General features: G+C 43.9%; 1 protein-coding gene across 1 annotated transcript; it reads left to right on the top strand.

The window, feature by feature from the left end:
- Window positions 1–871: 871 nt before the first annotated feature.
- ISOC1 (isochorismatase domain containing 1) lies at window positions 872–22,454 on the top strand (the record flags this gene model as incomplete). The annotated part of the gene is given in 6 exon segments (XM_084279002.1): window positions 872–993; window positions 995–1,301; window positions 11,760–11,879; window positions 12,046–12,249; window positions 12,666–12,782; window positions 20,654–22,454. Coding segments are annotated over 6 exon segments (1,017 nt in total). The 3' UTR covers window positions 20,801–22,454.
- Between the last annotated feature and the right edge of the window lie 1,352 nt (window positions 22,455–23,806).

A 23,806-nucleotide genomic window follows, 5' to 3' on the forward strand; every position in this document is an offset into this window, starting at 1 on the left:
AGACAATCCTGGTGGGAGAGAAAGGAAGAAAAAGTTAATCAATCTGGGAATTTTGTAGAGACCACAAACTGGGAAGGATAAGACGTGGAATTCAGCTGCATCCCACGCCTGACCTGCGGATGCAGCTGCAGGTGTCGAGGCTCAGCTACTGCCCGCTGTTCAGAATCTGACATTGCTGAAGAAAACCTCGTGTAAAACTCAACGACCGGTTTCGGTAGCGGGAGAGTGAGCGTTATCTATCAAGGCATAAGATCGGGCTGGCTCACGCTTTAAGAAATCAGGCATTTTCCAGGCTCTGTCAACAGGTTCTGCCAGTTTTCGCGGGGAGCGACCGCGCCCGTTTCCGTCGGTCCACTCGGCCAAGCACGGCGCCCGGGCAGCCCGTCCTCCCTCCCTCCTCCCTCCCTCTCTCCCAGCCGCGCAGCCGGGGCTGCCTTCGCCGCTCGGCCCGCCAACCTTCGCCTCCGCCGCCCGCCCGTCCGACGGAGCGTCGCGGCTGCCGGCTGCACGCCCCCGCCCCTTCGCCGCAGCGAGCTCTGCTGCCAGCTCGGCGGCGCTGGGGTGCGCTCCGCTCTGGGGACGGACGAGTTGCTTGCCGGCCGCGCCTAGGCCACGGAGGGGCCGCGCCTAGGCCACGGAGGGGCCGCCCCAGCGGGAGGTACCCTTGCCGCCCGCCGCTCCCTGGGGGAACCCGGGCTCTCCCCATCGGCCCGGACGAGGGCAGACATTTAGGTGGGACAAGCTCCTCCCGCCGCACGCCTGAAGGGACGCACCCGCCTTCCGAGGAGCGGCAGCGCCGGGATACTCGTTGCACGAGGCTTTCCGACCGTCGGCTCAACTCCAGACGGCTCGCGGGGCAGGGCCGGGACCCATGGCGAGGAGGAGGAGCAGGAGCAGCCGCAGCCGGGATTGGGGGCTGCCGGCGCCGCCCGCCTGGCCAACGGGAGGAGGCGGCAGGAGGAGGAGCGGCGGCGCGGGCCGCAGCGAGCTGGCTGTTGCCCCTGAAGATGGCGGCGGAGGCTGCTGCTCCGGGCGGTGGGGGTTGCTCGCCGGCCGGCGGCGGCTCGGTGCCCGTTCTCTTCTGCTTCTCCGTCTTTGCGCGGCCCTCCACCGTGCCCCATGGAGCCGGCTACGAGTTGCTGATCCAGAAGTTCCTCAGCCTCTACGGGGACCAGATAGACATGCACCGCAAGTTCGTGGTGCAGCTCTTTGCCGAGGAGTGGAGCCAGTACATAGACCTGCCCAAGGGCTTCCTGGTCAGCGAGCGCTGCAAGGTGCGCCTGGTGCCGCTGCAGATACAGGTGAGACCCGACGGTGGGGCAGCGCTGGCCGCCACAGGTGCGTGTTCGTGGGCGGGCGAGCAGTCCCGTCCCGCTGCTGGCTGCTGCTGCCTGGCCTCGGTTGGACCCTTCTGGGGAGAGGTAGAGAGCTGTGCGGGGCGGCAGGCAGTAGAGCCCGGAGCGGACGGGAGCCGCGGGAGGAGCACCGCAAGCCTGGGTTGACTTACTTCTCCGCGGAAACTTCTGTTGTTTTTTACGGCGGTGAGGCAGGTTTGTTGACCGGGTTTTGCCTTCAGCAAGCCAGAACTTATTTGGCCCGGGTGAAGTGGAAAACAGCCCGGTGGCTGAAATAATCAATACCTGTCCTGTAAAACTGGCAGGTGGTACTACTCAGCCTTAAGTGGAGGTAGTGGTGCTAGGTGGAAACTCAAAACGTGATACTAAAGACGGCTCTGCCAGAGCTCAGTCTTGTAGCTTCCTAGGATTTCTGTATCCCTCCATGCTCCAAAAAGGCACTTTCAGAATTACAAGTTCATAACTCACTAGTTTTGTGTCTACAAACCAGGAAACCAGACTGCCAGACAGACACGTACGTGTTTTTCATACTAAGATACCTTCATGCACACTGGAGATTCATGCTACTTGTGCTGTAGCAGTTGCACTTGAAGCAAAATTGCTTTTTCCTTTCTCCAACATCAAAGAAATCAACTTTAAAAAAACCCCAAAATAACACAACACAAACACCAAAACCCACAGTTATTGTTTTAATTAAAAACACTTTTCTTAATTTATATAATTAAGACATTTCAGTTTGTTGAGCTAACTTTGCTAATAAGTTGAAAAAATGATCTCATAAAAACTGAAATGTTGCTTGATTTCTCATTATGTTTCCAGAAGTCTAATTGACACGTTTGCAAACCCTGATTCATTGTAGTGTTTCAAACCCATAAACTCTGGAGGTGACCTATATGCTTTGACTATACATCAAGGATGCCCTTGGAGTCCTTTGTCCTTCCCTTAACCCTTTGTGTGGGGAAAAAAAGAGTGATTAAGAAGACTAAACTAATCTAGTAACTTATTTTTGCATTTGTTATTTATTTCGTCATTCATCACTCAGTGTGTTCAGTTTAAAACCTTTCTGCATGGTGTGTTGAAAGCAGAATGGATGTAGTTTCAGACAGAGAAACTAAAAAGGACAGTCTCACCAGCCTGCAACAAAACAGTTGTTATGTAGGTATGGTTGTTAGTTCAAGCAAGGATTCTAAAAACATTTTTTGTGTAATCTGGGCATGTAACGGTGATGCAGGTCAGAATTTTGTGCCTTGTATGTGCGGATCAGTTCTGCAAAGACTCTCTTGCAGATGGCTTCTGCACTGAAATGATAAAAAGCAGCCTGAGCACTCGTAATAAGATGTACATCTTGGTGGTAAAAGGTCAGTGTTGAGACACGGATGGATATGTCATTCCCAGGGTGCAGATGCAGTATGCAGCTTTGACTGCAGGGACTCAGGCTGAAACAGTGTTTAATGCATTATTCCCTAATCGATTACCTGCTTTCACCAATACTGTTGCAATTCTGTGACAATAGCAACTGTTGATATGAAAAGCGCGATATACTTGTCTATTATTTTAGTTACGTTCCTGATGTGCTTCAGCAGCTGAGAATGAGCTGGAGACATCACAATGATGTCAGTCAGCTTGCCTTAAGCCACTGGCACGTGCTTAGAGATCACTCATTTGGGAAACATTTGGTCTGATACAATTACAGCTGCGCTTTTAAAGACCTTTAGGATTTACTGGTGGGAAGATTATACTTTCTTTCCGTATGTTGATTCATGCACTGCCACTGTTCTGTGCCTTTCCCCCCGCAGTTACACATGACATGGATTTGTCAAGTCTGCATGTGGCTTAGCCAGTTGAACCACCGTTTTTAACATGTCTTTCAAAAGAGACAGCCTTTGCTCACTTATGTGATCAGACTCAAGCGTTTGGAAAGATATATTTGGTATTAAATTAAGATTGACAGATACTAGCATCCATATCCTAGACGATAATTTTGATAATTTCAGTATTTTTATTTGTGCACTTCAGAAAATACATATATGCATTTAGGGATGGCATGTAGCTCATGGTAGCGCATGTGACCTGTGGAATAGCGTCCTCCCATTTTGATTCCTGTACACACCTGTCGTGGAAGTATGCCCTTTGTTCAGTAGCTCAAGAAATGTCAGTACCACATGCTGTTTGGGTTGTTTCAGTTTCCTGTCCCTGCAGTTGAGAGAGACAGTAATCTCATGAGAGGAACCTCCATAAGCTGCCCTTGGAAAGCCACTCTGCATGGCTCAATTTGAGGCTCGCTCTGTACAGAGACATTTGCTTACTGGTTGTATTTGTGCCTTTGTACCATGCACGTGCATTTGCTTGGTTTAGCTGTCCTGACATGAAACAGCCACTTGAACCTTTAACGTGTCAGGGATGCTGGTAGGATGCAGGAACCCTGATGTTCAGCCTCCTGGCCTCAACCACAGACTTGCAGCAAGGAGGGACTCTTCCTTTCGCCTGGCCCAGCCGGCAAGGAGGGTGTTTGCTTGCAACATGAGGGACTGGGTACTAACTAGCAGGAAAGAGCCATCTGCTTTTAAAGGATGTTGCGTGTTTTGAAAGTTGTGACAGAAAAATATTTAGAGTTGATATGAAGGAATGCAAGACCACTTTAACCTCATCTAAATGCGGTTAAATAGTGCTACTTAAACTCTCATGTTCCATTGTAACTGTTGTAGCTTCCCTCGGAGGAGAAAAGCCATAAAGAAAAACATTTTGGAGACATCAGAAGACAAGGCAAGTGTGCTTGTTACAGCCATATGACGTAGGAGGTCAGGCAGAATTCAAATATATGCCTGAGAGACTTCACGGTTGCTGTCAACTTCAAGGTGACTTCTCTTCAGCAGTACTTGTGCTCTGTATTTACAAACTTACAACCTTAAGATGCTAGAGCTAAAATGGTGAAGTTACAGTTAAAACCATTGCGTAAAGCACCTCTACTTGAGGGTGGTTTGTTGGGGTTTTTTTAAAAAGGCGTGTTGGCATCTCAGGCATCTCTTTCTTGCAGAAAGGTGTTTTGTAATGATACCTAATTGTTACTGAAAGATACAGTAAGCACAACAGAATTATTTGTATGCAGCTTTTCACTCTGGTATACCTATCTGTGTTCAGATGCTTTGTAAATAGAAGTAGCATTACCTCAGGAACGTAAGTCTATTTCCTGAAGACGGGGAAAAGCCAAAGCATGAATTGCAGGATAGGAGTCAGGCAAGTGGCATTGTTTGCTACAATTAAATGCAATTTTTCTAAATTTTTATTTTTTTGTTTTTTTAGAAAGCAGCACTTGGAGCCTTAAATAAGAGAAAAAAGGGACTGAAAATATTGAAAGAAAGGTTTCTTTGAGTCTATACTCCTTGTTTGTGTATCTTTGCCATGAGCATTTTGAGAATTTTGGATTTTGATGAAGAATTTTGTGCAAACATCATTTTACGCATGATGCTTATATATTTATGTAAATCTGTCCTCTTTAAATGCTGAATTGCATGTAAAAGGTTGCACTTTGGCTTAGCATAAAATAAATATTTATATTTCCAACCTTAAACACTTGTAAACTGTTTTTCCCTTAAAGTACAGTAAACTGATTTCCACCCATCCCTCCTCCTCTCCCTGCCCCCACCCCACCCCCCCCACCCCCACCCCCCCCCACCCCGAGAAGACAAGCAGCAGCGAAAAAATCTTGCAGATTTTCTTTTGGAAATGAAGGAGAAGAAAATAATGACAACCAGCTTTTTTTTATTGTTGTCTTTTTATACCATCTGTGGATTACCAAGGCTGCAAAGTCATCCACTCTGCCCTTTCAGTGGGTAACCTTGGCAAGAGATTTATGAGGTGACTAGTGATGTCACATGGGATTATTTCTCTGTTTCCATTTTCTTGTTCATTACAAATACTGGAGGACAGTTGCATTTTGTGTGTGTAATGGTTTCCTGAAGTTTGAGCAGGTAAAGTACAGATAAAGAGCTGGTATTTCTCAATATTTTTGTGAAGCCTATTCTGTAATTAACAGCACTTCATCACAGTCACATTTCGTATGATTAACAATAATCATCCAAGATTAAATAGATGTAGAAAAACACCCGTTCTTTCTCACATAGGCTTCTTTTAAGGTAGGATTTAAAGCTGTAACTCATGACAGCTTACCTTTAAATGTCAGTCTGAACAAGGTCCTGGGGATGACTTCTCTACCTAGGTAAAAGAACTGCATCCAGTTATGTGTCTACCTGAGGTTGTGCTGTGGATAACCTCAAGCTGTAGGGAGGAAAATCCTGGTGACTGAGGGGGGTGAAACAAAACAAATGGAAAACCGTATACACTGTGTGTGTGAGCTTTAGGTGATTTGTGGGTTTGTTTGGGGGTTTTTTAATATAAATTTAGGTTGTTTAATGATACTGTGACTGAGTAGATGTTATATTCAGACAGGTACTGGCTCACCATCTCACCAGGTTCTTCACAGCCTGCCTCTCCTAGGAGTGAAAGCAGAAGTGCTCGCGTGCTGGCCCAGGGTTTGATGTTTCAGTCTAGGTTTGCCCCCACCCCAGCTTGCTGGTAGGGTGTAGTGCTGGAGCAGTGTGGATGGTTGTGTGGAGATGTCCCTGATGTGGTGTGGCTGTGGAAGGGGAGGACAGCTTTTAGCAAGTGAGTGGTAGGATTTATGTGGAACATTGAAGAACCAGTAAAGGAAAACTTTTCTTTATACTTAGCAGGTACTTCTCTGAAGTTATTTATGGACTGTATTACCTACTATTTATGAAACTTAATTTCAAACTTCTTTCTGCTGTGTTGTGTCCTACTCTCATCTGCTATTCCAATTAACACTAGCAAGTGTTGATTTTTTGACCTTGCCATTTATTTCTTTCAGTTTCTTCTTATTCTGCCATGTGTTGCATGGTTCAATTCAGACTGCAACATAATTCGGAATGAATATGAAAATCAATATAGGAAGTATTTGTGTTAGATTTTGTAAAAGCTTTTATTTAGCAAAAATATAGTTGAACCAGCCTTATTGTAGAGTGCTGCTGGTATTAAACTGAAGGCAAAAATTAAATTGTATTAAACCAAATTGATAACAGGAAAGCAAATAGAAGGCTTTGAGTCTAGCGCCCCATGATGGTGTGTCATAAACACATGGGATTATAGATACAGTGGAAGTTTGTAGTGAGGATGCTCCCTAGTTGGAAAGGCAGTGAGTTTTCTTCCATGCTTCACTGTGAAATCAGAATAAGATTGAATCGGGCTCTATAAGATCTGTTTCAAATCCAGTTTGTAAATATTAAGTCATCCATGTCATTGCTGAAACTTAAGCCAAATTCTGTTTTTGCAGAATGTGCCAAACTGGGAGGGGGTGCAAGCATCCAATAGAGAAGAATTCAGCCTTTTCATGACAAGTTGGATACACAAGGTGAAATGAAATGCAGTTTGAGGAAGCAGCAAAGGTAGAAATGATTGCTGTGGTAAGGCAGAAATAATCAACCACAGGACTAAAGATGAGAGAGAGTTCAAGGGATGATTTTGAGGTAAAGTGTACCTTAGGAGTCTTAAGTATCATCAATTATGAATAGAGAAAATAGTGTCCTGGAAAGTACAAGGTGTGCAAGGTTTGTGAAATGACTGATTGTCTCTGAGGTGCTAGTAGTGCTGAGAAGTATTATGATCAGAGAAATACTATTATTACTGTCACTTAGGTGCCTCACTGTACACTGCAATTTTGAAAGAACCCCAGAAAGGGCAGTGAAAATTACCTGAGTTGTAGAAGGAATGATTGAAAGTTTTAGATGTTGTTTAGAATAAAGGAGGAGAAGAATTAAAAGGAGACCAGATCTTAGTCTTGAAATATGAAAATAGATGTTTGTGCATGGTTATGCATGTGAAGGAGGATGGTAATGCTTTTCAGTTTCAGATTCATTGTGGACAGAACTGGAAATAATGTCTTTAAATGGCAACAAAAGAGCTGTGGGTAAGAAACCTTTACCTTGTGGGGTAACAGAGCTGTGGACTGGATGATATAGGAGCTCTGTGAGCTGTGTATTGCTGATGTGTCAGACCAGTAAGGTATCTGTGAAGAATATTTGCATTTGTTTGATTCTCCCATAGAGGCAAACTGTACAGCTTCTTTAAGGCCTTTGTAGACTACTCATACTGTTCCTCTTGTAAGGATGGTAGTACCATCCATTGCCTTGGCATAGGAAGTGTATACTAATGGAGTAGACTTACTCCACACAGGTCACTCTACAACCCATGACAGTTTGCAGTAGTTTAAAATGATGTTAAAAAATAACATGATGGAATGATTTGTAGAAGAAAATAATGGTGTTTGCTTGTCGTATAAATGCCAAGACAAAATGACAGATTTTCTGAGTAGGTGGCACACTTACAAATATTGTCTGTTCCAATTTCTCTATTTTTTGCTGCTGAGCAGTAGGAAAGGTAAATGTTGCCATTGAGTGCTCTGATTGTATTAAGTGCCAGAGTTAGAATGGGTCACAGTAAATTGCTCACTGTGTTGTTGAATTATGCATTAGTACTTCTCACCAGCTGGCTTCTGCATTGTTCAAGCTTGTAGATCAGTGGTGTTCAAGAACAAGGCAGTTATTCAATATTTAATTTTATTTTCAGGTATTATTGGTCACAGGCCTTGTCTGTTACATGATATAGAATCGTGAAAGTATCATTTGGGGCAGCTACCTGGAGGCTTTCTTCCCTAGCTCCTATGCAAAGCCAGTTGCTCAAGTCAGCTATTGCTTCACTGAATGCTGAAAATCTCCAAGGATGGAGATCCCACCAGTGGTGGGATTACCCCATTTCCTGTTGTGATGCTCTTCTGTCTTCCTGTGGCACCAGTGGGTCCATTAAACCATCTGGTTTATGGTCATTACTGCATTTGTCTTCATAACTCCTTGTATTAATAACCTTGCTGTTTTACCCACGTTGACTGGAGAACTGTGGTTGTGAATGTTTGCTGTTTTAGTGGCAGTGGTATACTGAGTCTGAGAGGTGTGGGAATTTCTCATTTACAATTACAATGCACAAGGAATTTTAATAAGAATTGGAAAAGGCCATTCTGTATGGTTGGGGGTGGCCATTACTGCAGTTTTTTAGCCTTGGAAATTGAAATAATAAAGTGGCTTACTCAGGAGACATGTGACCATGTCAATCAATGAAAGATTTGGACTAATGATTAAGGATTCCTTACTCCCTTGTGGTGACTTGACCTTGGCTGCCTGACAGGTGCCCACCAAGCTGATCCATTACTCTCCCTCCTCAGCAGAACAGGGTGACAAAATATGACAAAAAGCTCATGAGTCATGATAAAGACAGGCAAAGCAGATTTTACTTCTGACAGATTTCTTGCCAGTCAGTAACAGACTGCAATAATGAGAAAAAAGAACAACTGTAAAGAGACAGCATTGTGCTTGAGAATCTGAATGTCACTGGCCTGGACAGGTGGACCCTTAGCTGGGTTAAGAACTAGCTGGATGGCCAGGCCCAAAGAGTAAATGGAACAAAATCCAACTGGAGGCCAGTCACAAGTGGCGTCCCCCAGGTCTCAGTCCTGCGTCCAGTCCTGTTCAATATCTTTATAAATGACCGTGATAAAGGGGTTGAATGTTCCCTCAGTAGGTCTGCAGATGACACTGAGCTGGGAGGAAGTGTTGATCTGCCTGACGGTAGGGAGGCTCTTCAGAGGGATCTGAACAGGCTGGATCAATGGGTTGAGACCAACGGGATGTGGTTTAACAAGGCCAGGTTCAGAGTCCTGCACTTGGGACATAACAACCCTGTGCAGCCCTACAGGCTTGGTGAAGGGTGACTAGAAAGCTGCCTAGCGGAGAAGGACCTAGGGGTGTTGTTTGGCTGTGGCTGAACATGAGCCAGCAGTGTGCCTGGGTGGCCAAGAAAGCCAGTGGCATCTTGGCTTGTATCAGAAACAGTGTGGCCAGCAGGTCCAGGGAAGTGATTGTTCCCCTGTATTCGGCATTGGTGAAGCCACACCTTGAGTATTGTGTTCAGTTTTGGGCCTCTCACTACAAGAAAGACATCAAGGTCCTTGAACGAGTCCAGAGAAGGGCAACAAAACTGGTGAAGGGGCTGGAGAATAAATCTTACAAGGAGTGGCTGTGGGAACTGGAGATGTTTATCCTGGAGGAGGCTGAGGGAGGACCTTACCACCACCTAAAACTACCTGAAAGAAGGTTGTAGTGAGGTGGGTATTGAGGTCTTCACCCAAGTGGCAGGTGATAGGACAAGGGGGAATGGTCTCAAACTGTGCCAGGGCAAGTTCAGATTAGACATTAGGAAAAAGTTCTTGACCAAAAGGGTTATCAGGCTTTGGAACAGGCTGCCGAGAGAGGTGGTTGAGTCAACATCCCTGGATCTATTTAAAAGATGGATAAATGAGGTGTTTAGGGTTATAGTTTGGAGGACAGGTACAGCTTGACTCGATCTCAAAGGTCTTTTCCAACCTTGTGATTCTGTGACACCTTCTCCTCACCACTCCCGTTGAGGCTCAACTTCATTTCCATTTTCTTGACCTCTTACCTGCAAGCAGCACAGGAGACAGGGAACAGGGGTTGCAGTCAGTTCATGACACTTCCATCTGTGCCACTCCATTCTTGTCACACTCTTCCCCTGCTCTCCTGCATGGGTCTCTCCCATGCGACTAATTTCTTCAGTGAACTTCCTCCAGGCTGCAGTTCTTCAGAAACTGCTCCAGCATGGGTCCTTTCAACCATGTACAGTCCATCAAGAAAATGGGCCTCTGGTGGGTCCTTGGCAGGGTCACAAGTCCTGCCAGAAGACCTGCACCAACATGGTTTCCTGTCCATGGGACCACAGATCCTGCCAGCAAACCTGCTTCAGCAAGGGCTACTTTCTCCACAGGTCCTGCCAGGAACCTGCTCCAGCACAGGCTTTCCCCAGTCACAGCCTCCTTTGGGCATCCACCTGCTCCTGCATGGGGTCCTCTATGGGCTGCAGGTGGATATCTGCTCCACTGTTACCCTCTATGGGCTGCAGGGAATGGCCTGCCTCACCACTGTCTTCCTCATGGGCTTCACGTGAATCTCTGCTGTAGTGCCTGGAGCACCTCCTCCCCAATTTCTTCACTGACCTCAATGTCTGTAAAGTTGTGCCTCTTGCGTGTTCTCACTCCTCTTTCCAGCTGCTGTGGTACAATGGGCTTTTTACCCGTTCTTAAGTATGCTATCATAGAGACACCACCAGCATTCCTGGTGAACTCAGCTGTGGTCTGTAGTGGGTTTGCCTTTAAGCCAGCTATCATTGTCTCTCTGCAGCGTGGGGCGGCTTCTGGCATCTCACGGAAGCCACCCCATCAGCCTTCCTCCTGCTACCAAAACCTTGCCCGATAGACGTAATGCATCACTGTTACTCCAAAATACACCCTTTTACAGACTTTGTAATTTTGTTTTAGTTTAAAACATCACAACCTCAGTTTTCAGAAAATGAAGTGTATACCATTAATGGCTTCTTCCCGGGAGCAGTGTATTTGATTTGATTTATCAGACTGCTGAAAAGCTCCTGATGGATGTAATTTCTCTAGAGTTGCCTTACAAATAAATGGTAGTATTTAGCTGCTTTCTTTCCTTGCAACCTCCAGCTGAAGCCTTATCCTTTGATTCTGCAGGCAGTGAAAATAATTTTTTAGAAATACAAAGCACTCTTTCAAAGTGTGAGAAAATGGAACCTTTGATTTATTTTCTTTCTCATCCCTTCCCCCCTTCTACTCCACTTAGTAGCCCATACAAGGAAAACTCTGGGATATTATTTTTATTATAAAAATGTATTCAGTTCAGTTTCTAGTCATAAACTGACAAGCTTCTCTACTTTTGTTCTAGCCTTTGGACTTTCATAGGATTGAGCTAAAAGCTGTCATAGACAAAACAAACATTACCCAATGGAACTATTGAAAATATTTGTACATAAAATATTGAAAGCAAATGGAAGTCTGACTTTTTTTAACTTAAATTTGTGCTGATTTTATGTCAGTTCAAAAAGTTGTGAATTGAAAAATTAATTTAAGGAATGTATTTTTGGCTCTTGGTACTTTCTTTTTTACAGGACTTTAGACAGTTTGCTCTTGTGACTCCTTTCAGAGTTCAGAAGTTTCCATGTACGTTTACATTTACTTGTGTCTCTCACCTAATGAAATCTTGATCACCTAACAATTATTGTACTATGCTGATCACTATCAGCCATTCATTTGAATTTAGAAACATATCATAATCAGACTTAGGAAACCTTTCTCCTATTTTGACATAAAGCAACATAAATCTGTTACCTGGGGGAGGCGTTGTAGACTCTTACTCATCATGCTGCTTTTCTGAACAGCCACAGAAACATTATCTTTGTTTTATTTTTCAGATGACTACCTTGGGTAACCTGACACCCTCAAGCACTGTGTTTTTCTGTTGTGATATGCAAGAGCGATTCCGCCCTGCCATCAAGTACTTTGGTGATATCATCAGTGTAGGCCAACGACTGGTATGTTGTTGCTGTTTTTTCTTGTATTGAGTTTTCATCAAAATAATAAAATTATTATTTTATACATGGCCAGTTTACTTGCTGTTTCAGGTAGTAACACTCGCTTTGCTGTTACTGTTCTTCAATAATTTATTTTCTTGTACACTTTTCTCCCTGCCCCTTACAGATCCAGGGTGCACGGCTCTTAGGAATTCCAGTTATCGTAACTGAACAGTATCCCAAAGGTCTTGGCAACACTGTACAAGAAATTGATTTAACAGGAGCTAAGCTTGTGCTTCCCAAAACAAAATTTTCTATGGTGTTGCCAGAAGTTGAAGCAGCATTAGCAGAGATCCCTGGAGTCCGCAGTGTTGTCCTGTTTGGAGTAGAAGTACGTGTCTTGCCATTTTTGTACTCTCTTACTGTAATTCTGTTGGACTATTGTAGTATGAAGAATTGCTTCCTGTGGTTTTGTTTAGGTTGTTTGTTTTTTTTTTTAAAAGGTCAATTTATATTGCTTAGAGCTCAGATATCCTTTACAGATCAAATTATTCTTGTGTTATTTGTCTTTGATACTATAGTAAAATTGAAATGAGGTTTTTGTAAACTACAAGCACTTGTCTCAAGCTTGGTTGGCATTTAAAATGTATATTGAATTCCCTAGTAATGTCAGGGGTAGAAAAATACATATTTGAACCTTAATTAATTATGTACTCTAATTTGATTATGTGCTACTTATGTTTTATAGTAATGGTTTGTTGGAGGGTTTTTTGCCTTTAATTAATTTTTGCCTTTAATACCCTGTAGACTCATGTGTGCATCCAACAAACAGCATTGGAATTAATTGGCAGAGGTCTAGAAGTTCATATTGTTGCTGATGCCACCTCATCAAGAAGTATGATGGACAGAATGTTTGCTCTTGAGGTAAGCTTCTTAGGTAAAACTTTCTCTACCTTGGGTCTGTATGCAAATTTTGCTTATTTTAAGTAAACAGGGAATTTCTAAGACCTGTAAGCAGTGGACAGATGAAGGCCTGAGGAAGAGGTCAGTGCTTTGATTTTCAGGATAGCTTCCAGGATGGAGGAGTACCCCCTTCTTTTTCGTCCCTAAATTATAATTTAATGTGTGTAACATACTTGTATCGTAAAAGTGATAGTTTCTCATAAACACGGTTACTCTGTATAACCATTAGCATTTTAGGGTATTTTCTTATGGTGTGTTATCTGTACAGCTCAGTACAGGGGTTTTGGTTTTGTTGTATTTGCTCTGCTACTGAAATTCCTTGAAATGCAACGCAATATTGTAAGTGATCCTGTTCAAAGCTCTCTTGTATGTCTGACCCTCCCTCTGTTCTTCCTGATCAGTGCAAATTAAAGCTTAATCTCAAGACATTGCGATTATAGTAAAGTCTCTCTCTGCCGCACCCCCCCACCATCCCCTCAGGAGCTTAGTCTAAATGTTGATAAAGTGGAGATAAATGTAACAAGAAGATTTGAAAAAGATGTGCAACTCTGGTAGCAAATTCGTACAAAGATTTTTTGATAGTGTACAATAACTTTCCTACAGGCATTGCTGTAGGAAATCAAAAGCTGATATATACGTTAAGTATTGCAATTTTTATCTTAGCCTCTAGCAATTATGTGGAAGTTTAAACTGATAATAACTGAAGTATTTTACATTTTTGTGGATTTGGAGAAGAGCTCTAATTTCTTCTGTTTCTTATAAATAAGAGAATTAAAGGCTAAAGGGAAATCACCAGCATATAGCATTTGATGAAACCCATGACTTTGATTAAGTGGAAGCTTCATGTCATCTGTCACGTATCACACAGTGACGCATGCAGAGTGCAGGAATGAGATGAGTACAGGGGGATGATCACCTGGCTGGTCCTGCTAGCTATGCTACTCCTGATACAAGCTGGGATGACATTGGCTTTCTTGGCCACCTGGGCGCACCGCTGGCGCATATTCAGCCGAGTGTCAACCAACGCCCCCAGATCCTTTTCCTCTGCACAGCTTTCCAGCCACGCTGCCCCAAGCCTTTAGCCTTGTCTGGGGTTGTTATGACCAAAGTGCAGGAGCTTGCACTTCGCAAAGTTGAACTTCAATTCATCGGCCTCTTCCTGTTGATTCAACCTGTCCAGGTCCACCGGGAGGGCCTTTCTACCCTCCAGCAGATTGAGAATGACGCTTCCACCCAACTTGGTGTCATCAGCAGACTTACTGAGGGTGCACTCAATTCCCTCATCCAAATCATCATTAAAGTTATTAAACAGGATGGGCCCCTGGGGGGCACCACTTGTGATCGGTTGCCTGGTGGATTTACCTCCATTCATCACCACTCTCTGGGCCCAGCCATCCAGCTAGTTTTTAGCCCAGTGAAAGGTGTACCTGCCCAAGCCATGGACCACCGTCTTCTCCAGAAGAATATTGTGCAAGCTTTGCTGGAGTTGAGGTAGCCTTATGTCAGCAGCCTTTCCCTCATCCACCAGGTGGGTCACCTGGTCATAGAAGGAGATGAGGTGTGTCAGGCAGGCCTGAACCCATGCTGGCTGGGCCAGAAATCTTGATTGTCATGTATTAGCTCTGTGATTGCCTGCAGGATGACTTGCTCCATAACCTTCCCTGGCACTGAGGTTAGCCTAACAGACCTGTAGTTCCCCGGATCTTCCTTATGACCCTTCTTATAGATGGGCATCACATTAGCAAGTCTCCAGTCATCCGATATCTCTGGTTGTCCATGACTGCTGATGATGGAGAGCAGCTCGGCAATCACTTCCATCAGCTCCCTCAGCACCCTCTGGTGGATCCCATCTGGCACCATGGACTTGCGACAGTCAAGGTGGAACAGTAGGTCTCTTAACTGTTTTGACCTGGATCATGGGGGTTTTATCCTGCTCCCTGTTCCAGTCTTCCAGGTCAGAAGGCTGAATACCCTGACAGTAACTAGTCTGACTGTTGAAAACAGACATAAAGAGGCATTGAGAATCTCTGCCTTTTCCTTATTCTCAGTAGTCCTGTTCTAGACTGAATCCAGTACAGGAGGGAATTTCTCCTTGGGCCTCCTCTGACTGCTAATGTATTTGTAGAAACACTTTTTATTATCTTTTACCTCAGTGGCCAGGTTGAGCTCATGCTGGGCTTGAGTCTTTCTCATTTTTCCCCTGCATATTCTAGCAACTTCCTCTTACTCTCCTGGAGTTGCCCGTCTCTTCTTCCACTGATTGTACACTACATATTTCTCCTGGAGATTCAACAAATGTTCCCTGTTCAGCCACACAGGTCTTTGTCCCTGCTCACTTGTCTTACAGCACACAGGGACATCCTGCTCCTGCGCCTTTATGACATCCCTCTTGAGAAGTGTCCAGCCATTCTCAACCCCTTTGCCCTTCAGGACAGCCTCTCAAGGGACCCTCCCTGCCAGTGTCCGGGACGGTTTGACTCTGCCCTCTGGAAGTCCGAAGCAGCAGTTTTACTGACCCTCCTCCTGACTTCACCAAGGATAGAAAACTCTACCATTTCATGGTGACTCTGACCAGGACCGCTCCTGACCACCGCATCTCCCACCAGTCCTTCTCCATTTGTGAACAGGTCTAGTGGGGCACCCACCCTGGTAGGCTCACAAACCATCTGTGTCAGGAAGTTATCTTCTGCACAGTCCAGGAACCTCCTAGACTGTTTCTTCTGGGCTGTATTATATTTCCAGCAAATGTCTGGGAAGTTGAAGTCCCCCATGAGAACAAGTACTGGTGATTGGGTGACTTCCTCCCGTTGCTTGTAAAATACCACATCTGTCTCTTCATCCTGGTTTAGCACTCTATAACAGATCCCCACCAGGATGTTTGCCTTGTTGAACTGATCCTAGCCCTTAGGGACACTACCTTATCATTCCCAGCCCTGAACTCTACCACATGAAAACACTCTCTATATTAGAAAGCCACGCCACCACCCCTCCTATGCTGCTTGTCCCTCCTGAAGAGTTTATAGCTGTCCTTGGCCACACTCCAGTCATGGGAGTGGTCCCACCACATTTCATTGATGGCAACTAAGTCATAGATTGCCTGCTGCACAAGGCTTCCAGCTCTTCCTGTTTGTTGCCCATACTGCATGCATTAGTGAAGATGCACTTCTGTTGGGCCATTGCCCTCAGCTCCAGTTGCGGTACTGTTCTTCCAGCCTCATCTCTAGTGAGCCTCATTTCCTCCTATTTCCCCTTCCTACCTAGTTTAAAGCCCTCTGAGTGAACTCTGACAGCTCCTGGGCTAGGATCCCCTCCTATCTCTGGGACAGTTGGAATCCATCTCTATCCATCAGGCCATGTGCTGAGTAAGCTGCCCCTGGTCAAAACTCCCCAAACTCCTGCAATGGTACCAGCCTCTCAGCCATGAATTTAACAGGTGGGTTTTCTGGGTCCTCTCAGTACCCCTCCCTGCTTCTGAAGGGATAGAGGTAATGTCCCAGAACCGGGCCCCAGGGAAGCAGCAGACTTTCCTACAGGTAGGATCTGGCTGACATATGGGGCCCTCTGTTCCCCTCAGATGGGAGGTACCTATGACAATTACTCTTCTTTCCTTCTTGGTGGAGGTGGTCTTGAGGCATGGAGTCAACTTCCTTGCTGGAGAAGCCACCTGTTTTATTTCAACTTCAGACTATCCGTGGCTTGCTGCCATTATTTGCAAGCAGGAAGCACTGAACTGAGAAAATCTGGCCCAGTTAGCTTATCGTCATAAAGACTGTAGTTTGATGTACTTCACTGGTCCTCTAAAATTAGTAAGTTTTCCACCATCATTTGGTTTGTAATTGAAACACCTAAACAGCAGTGATCTATGTCTGCCCTAGAAAGTATGGAGCTTCTCTTTCCTTTAGAATTACAATTGAAACCTCTGATGTCGTGAAAAGCCAGAATCAAAACTCAGTAGCCTTGATGATGGTGGAGCAGGTGTTCTCTATTGCAAGGCAGGGCACACAGGGGATCACTCCTCCAAATGTGTGCACTGCAGAGGGTCAGTTACACAGATTTTATACATGACACATGCGTATTCATGATACATGTTTACTCATAGGTTTTCCAAGGAATGGTTAGTTTTCCCATTATGAGAACCTGTTATCACCCACTCCCACATGAGCTTTATAAGCTTTTGGTGGGCTGTTTTACTTCATTTACTCCTCTTCATCACAGGTCCCTTTGGCGAGCTTTAGCTTTTGTCTTACTAACAAGGCCACTGACCACCAGACTTGAGGCCTCTCCTGTTTTTCTTTCTCCCGCTTCCCCTTTAGGGCGCCCTTCTCAGAGACAAATTGTTTCTCCTGCAGTATCACAATGCTTACCACGTGCTGACATTGTGGTCCTTTAGGTGGAACTTTGCACATCCTTTACGTAGTTTCTGACCAACTAATATTTATCCCGTTCCCCACGTGACCTCTCTGAAGGCATATGTATCTCTATTTTCTGCGTCTTGCCTTCCCTTGGCTCATTCAGGACCCCATTAGATTTGATGCAGCATGCAGCTGATAGGAGGATGATGGGTGGAATTCTGGACCCATGAAAAGTTTTACTGCAAAATCATCTGTGTGATTGCTGGGAAGCTGATGGGGGCAGGAGGTGGTCAGCCTTTACTTAAAGATAACTTTACTATGTAGGCAAAAAACACAGTCTTAAAAGTCCAGAAACTTTGCAATAAGTCCTGTGGCTTTGGCTACATTAGGCATTGCTCTGTATAGTTGCATGCTTACAAGATCTAGCAGACCTCTTTCAGTTTTGGTTTCTATACAGTGATGTGTTTTATTCTGTAGCCTGTGAGAACTAACTTGGGAGTTACTGAGGCTGTAATGAGATCACAGAATCACAAGGTTGGAAAAAACCTTTAAGATCATCAAGTCCAATTGTCCCCATCCTATACTAAACCATGTCACTTAAGTACCTGGTCTGCCCTTTTGTTAAACACACCCAGGTAAGGTGACTCAACGCCCTCCCTGGGCAGCCCGTTCCAGGCCCCAACAACACTTTCAGTAAAAAAACTTTTTTCTAATATCTAATCCGAACCTGCCCAGGCACAGCTTTGTCCCATTTCCCCTTCTCCTATCTCCTGTCACCTGGCTGAAGAGACCACCTCCCACCTCTCTAGAGTCTCCCTCCAGGTAGTTGTAGGTGGTGATAAGGTCTGCCCTCAGCCTCCTCTTCTCCAGGCTAAGCATCCCCAGCTCTCTCAGCAGCTCCTCATAGGATTTGCCCTCCAGCCCCTTCACCAGCCTGGTTGCCCTATTTTGGGCTCACTTGAGGACCTCAATGTCCTCATGATGAGGAGCCCAGAACTGGACACTACTTGAGGTGTGGCCTCACCAATGCTGAGTACAGGGGTACAGTCACTTCCCTAGACCTACTGGCCACATTATTTCTGATACAAGCCAAGATGCCATTGGCTTTCCTGGCCACCCAGGCACACTGCTGGCTCATATTCAGTCTGCAGTCAGCCAACACCCCCAGGTCCTTCTCTGCCTGACAGCTCTCCAGCCAGTCTCCCCCAAGCCTGTAGCGCTGCATGGGGTTGTTGTGTCCCATGTGCAGCACTCTGCACTTGGCCTTGTTAAACTTCATCCCATTGGTCTCAGCCCATGGGTCCAGTCTGTTCAGGTCCCTCTGAAGAGCCTCCCTACCCTCAGGCAGATCAACACTTCCTCCCAGCTTAGTGTCATCTGCAAACTTACTGAGGGAGCATTCAATCCCTTCATCAAGGTCATTGATAAGGATGTTGAACAAAACTGGACCCAGGACTGAGCCCTGGGGGACGCCACTCGTGACCGGCCTCCAGCTGGATTTGGTTCCATTCACCACCACCCTTTGGGCCCAGCCATCCAGCCAGTTTTTAACCCAGCTGAGGGTCCACCTGTCCAGGCCAGTGGCAGCCAGTTTCTCAGTCAGAATGCTGTGAGAAACCATGTCAAAGGCTTTACTGAAGTCCAGGTAGACCACATCCACAGCCTTTCTCTCATCCATTAAGTGGGTCACCTTGTCATAGAAGGTGATCAGGTTAGTTTGACAGGATCTACCTTTTGTAAACACATGTTGACTAGGCCTGATCCCCTGGCCATCATGCATCTGCTGCGTGACAGCTCCCAAGATGACCCTCTCCATGATCTTCCCTGAGACTGAGGTCAGACTGACAGGCCTGTAGTTCCCCAGACCCTCCTTATGACCCTTCTTATATGTGGGTATAACATCTGCCATCCTCCAGTCAAGTGGAACTTCCTCAGTCTGCCAGGATTGCAGGTAGACAATGGAAAGGGGTTTGGCAAGCACATCTGCCAGCTCTCTCAGTACCCTCAGGTGGATCCTATCTGGCCTCACTGATTTGTAGGTGCCTTAACCGGCCAAGTAGGTCATTAATCATTTCCTCCTTAACCATGGGAGCTTTGTTCTGCTTCCCCTCCCTGTCAGCCAGTTCCTGAGGATGAGTACTCAAGGAATGACCAATTTTACTATTAAAGACTGAGATAAAGAAGGAATTAAGGACCTCAGCCTTGTTCTCATCCCTTGTCACTAATGTTCCACCTGCATCCAATAAGGGCTGGAAATTCTCCTTGATCTTTCTCTTACTGTTAATGTACCTATAGAAGGACTTTTTATTATCTTTTACAGAACTGGCCAGTCTGAGTTCCAGTTCAACTTTGGCCCTTCTGACTTTCTCCCTACATGATCTCACTCCATTCCTGTAGTTGTCCCAAAACATCTGCCCCTTCTTCCAAAGCTCATATTTTTCCCTCTTTTCCCAAATATCTTCCTGGATCTCTCTACTCAGCCAAGCTGGCTTCCTTCCTTGCTGACTCCTCTTCCGACAGACTGGGACAGTCTGTTCTTGTGCTGCCAAGATTTCCTTCTTGAGGAGCAACGAACCCTCTTGGGCTCCTTTGCCCTCAATGGCTGCCTCCCATGGAATCTTACTGAGCAGCTTTCTGAACAGTCCAAAGTCAGCCCTATGGAAGTCCAAGGTGGTTGTTCTGATGTCTCCCTTCCTTACTTCTCCTAGTACTAAGGATTCTGTCAGCTCATGATCATTATGCCCCAGGCATCCTTCAACCTTCACATCCCCCACTAGGCCTTCTCTGTTGACAAACAACAAATCCAGCAGGGCACCTACCCTGGTTGGTTCACTCACCAGCTGGGTCAGGAAGTTGTCTTCCAAACACTCCAGGAACCTGTTAGACTGCTTCCTTCCTGCCGTATTGTACTTCCAGATGGCAGATAAAAGGAGCTGCTGTTGTGCCAGTATGATTTATAAAGTCTGCAGAAGAGTTCTTTGTTCTCTGTCCTGAGATTATTGGTACTGGTGTGCCGTGTAGTCCAGCGACTCAAGTACTAGTACATAACAAGCACTGAAAGAGAAATTGTTACAATTAAGTTTCTTCCTTAACACCTTTATCTTGGATTTCACTCTCTTAATTTTTGCCAGGCATTTCAAATTTGCATGAGGTCCTTGGGACCATGCAAGGGGAAGGGCTTGTTAATATAGAGGAAGCTGCTTTTCTGCATATTAAATCTGACATGGGGAAAGAATTCAGTCTATCTAGGAAGCCTTATTTGTAATCCAGGGCAGCCTTTTTCCTCAATGAAGTCTAAAACTAGTCATCTCCCAGATGGACTTGATAAATGGCAACACTAAAATGCTGGGATGGAATTTGCAATACTGTTTTTAGTAGGAGAATTTTTAAAAAATACAGTCTCATCTTTTTTTACAAAATGTATAATCATTCGCATATTTTCAAGTATCTCATGTTACTGTCTTCTCTGTTCTCTTTCAGCGTCTTGCTCGTACTGGAATTATAGTTACTACTAGTGAGGCTATACTGCTGCAGCTGGTAGCTGATAAAGAACATCCAAAATTCAAGGAAATCCAAAATCTCATTAAGGCGAGTGCCCCTGAGTCAGGGCTCCTTTCCAAAGTTTAAAGAGGATGTGGAGGAAGCAGATCTTGTTGTCATCTTTAGGGAGGAAGGAAAACTGTAAGTGCATATATACACACCACCTTTTGCTCAAAGTTTGGTGGAAGTGTAAAATTAAAAAGTGACATACTTGTGCTTGCCTTAGCAAAATTGTGTTGTGATTCATCTGGGTACCAATATGTTCTGTTTAGTTACAGCTGTCCAGAGGCTTTGGTTGCCGTAGGACCCTTTTGTTGTCAAATTTCCTTATTTATTTAAAAAAGAAGAATTAACAGTTGTGCCTGCTAGACTATACCATACAGTGATTGTAACAGCTCCAAAAAGTGCATACTTCCATTACACTTCTTGATTGTGCACTTTGTAAATGTGTTCTGTGATATTCTGTTTTACTTTTGTATTAATAGAAAATAATTTGATTGGATAAATAGGATGTGATATGCTTAATGTTCTATGTAAGTGAAGTACTTTAGTAGGGCATAAGTTAAAATGGAGTAAGATAAGTGTACTGTATGTGCACTACTGTTCTCTAGGATTAAATCTTCTTAGCTTAATGGACATAGGTCTTGACACACAGATCAAGCAGCAGTGGATATTTGATTGCTATAGGTGGCTGACGCCTGCATCATGACTTTTGATTATTCTGAAAATGACTGTCCAACCTTGTACCTCAGTGTACACAAAAAACCTGTCATTTAATGAGTTCTTTAAAAACAGCTCCTGTAAAGTCCTTCAGAGCTAGCAGATTCTAAAAATTTAAATGGGCAATGCTAAGGTTGTTAAAGAACAAAAGCTTTTAATTGTTGAATGCTGAATCCACTACTACATGTAGAATTATTTGGGGTTTTTTTACCACGTTTTAGTTAGCTGAAATAATTCTATATAATGTACTAGTTTGGTCAAGCGAGCTCTGAAAGAAACCTCAGCTTCTACAGGTTTTTGTGCTTTTTGTGTGGGCTGCACTTAGGTGGAGTTTGAACGGAATCTGGCCTAGAAGAGTTCCTTAGAGAAATAGTGTCTTTATATATTTTCTATCCAAAACCAATCTTTTGACACATGATTGTTCATAAAGGCACTTCAGGTTTCAGTGGTTTAAGCATTTTTATTTTTTTTTAAAGTACTGGAAGATGTCTTACTGAACACTGATTTTTTTTTTTTTTTTTTTTTGTAAAAACCCTATTAGAATACATGTATTCTTTTAAATTGCTTATTTTTCCCACAAGATGGCTCTAAAAGAATTGTTTCAGGGACTTATAATCTTTATATGTTCAGAACAAATAAAATGTTAACATTTGCTGTCTCTCTTATGCTTGTGATATTTATTGAAGAGCAAATCCTGAAAGCTGTGTTTGCCATGGAACTTACTTTGTTTTGTGCAGCTGTGGAATTTCTATAGATGTAATGGGAATTTTGTGTAAAGATCAAGGGTGGATAATGTCTAATAATTTTTGTCTTCTGCATCTAGTTACAGTGTTGTTTAGTGCTCCAAACTATGAGAACTGAATGTTACACTTCAAGTTGGAGGCAGGGAGCCAAGTTGAGTTGAAGAACTATTGTCCTATATGACTGACCTACTTTTTACCTTCTTTTCTGGTACATTAATCATGTTGCCTAGCAGTATAAACTCCACTGACATAAATCAACAGCTGTGTGCAAAAATACTATAGAGTTCTTATGAAATAATGTTTTTATTGCTTTCTTACCTTTGTTTTGATGGTACCTAAAGTTTGCAATTGAAGGAAAAATTATTACAGAATTTTTACACTTGTTTATTTCTGGAGTAGTATCTATTTTCTCAGTAACAAACACTTGGGTTTTTAAGAGACAATTGTATCTGTATGAAAAATTTAGAATTTTTGTACAAACATAAGCTAGGGGGGCAATGTCAGAAGTCTTGTACACAGTCCTTTTCAACCTAAGGTTTTTACCATGTGGGTAATCATTTGGCACTGGAGAAGAATCTATAAGATTGATGATGATTTTATTTTTTCTTTTTCATAAACTTAAAAAATAAAAATGCAGAAATATCCAGTGTTACACTATAAAACTGAGTTCTTAGGTGTCAGTTTAGGGGAAGAATGATTGAAGGGTTTTCTCTTTCATTAGACATGTGCGTTAATCAGCATCACGTGGATCATTAAGATGAGATTCTATGATTGTTTAGTTCACAGGAGAGAATTTCCTTTGCTTCTTTGTTGCTCTAACTCATCTGTATTTCCTGTTCTCTGGTAAGCAGGTGTTCCCATGCAGCAGAACAGCAGAACTGAGCCATGTGAAAATTAGGCTGATAGCTGTTGCGTTATCCAGCTCTGCAAGGATATGAAATAAATTAGTGAAATAACACAGAGGAGAATTGTTTAGGGGTATACTCTCTCTGTATATACAGGTGACTCTGAAGAAGCCTAATTAATCGCTAAATGCCAAGCTGTCCTTTATTTGAAGGCTTCTCCACAGCTATGGCTATGCAACAGCAGCACAGTTGCCACCTGCTGTAGGTGACTCCAGCTTAATTTATCTTTCCTTGGGGAAGCAGTCCTTGATGAAGAAGGCTGGTTTATTTTCCTCTGTAGGTGTTCTGCATTTGTGTAAAGTAACTGATTTGTTCTTAGCCCCCATAAAGTATCCGGTGTATAAATTCTGCACTAAATATGTTAACAGGTGCCTGTTTAGTTTTTCTCTGTTAACCCTTAAGAAGATGAATGGGTTTCTTTCTTACTGAGGCTGTTTAGCTTTTTGAGTTTAAAACATGATCCTGTCTATTAAGAAAGCTATAGTCCATTTATTATTTTTCCACCTGTATGATAATATTATATGAAGTAAAACCAGTAAGGTGTCTAGTACCTTTTGCAAAAATGGACAATGAATAAAAAAATGAGCTGTTGCTGCACAGTGTTTTCTTTTTATGGTTATCACAACTGGCTGGAAAAATGATGCTGTAGGATTATACACTGAAATAAATCATATTGCTATTCAATATGTTTCCTATTAGACATCAGGGTTGTACTATCTCCTTCC

The sequence above is a fragment of the Gallinula chloropus genome (genome assembly GCF_964237585.1).
Source record: "Gallinula chloropus genome assembly, chromosome: Z".
NCBI classification, from domain to species: domain Eukaryota; kingdom Metazoa; phylum Chordata; class Aves; order Gruiformes; family Rallidae; genus Gallinula; species Gallinula chloropus.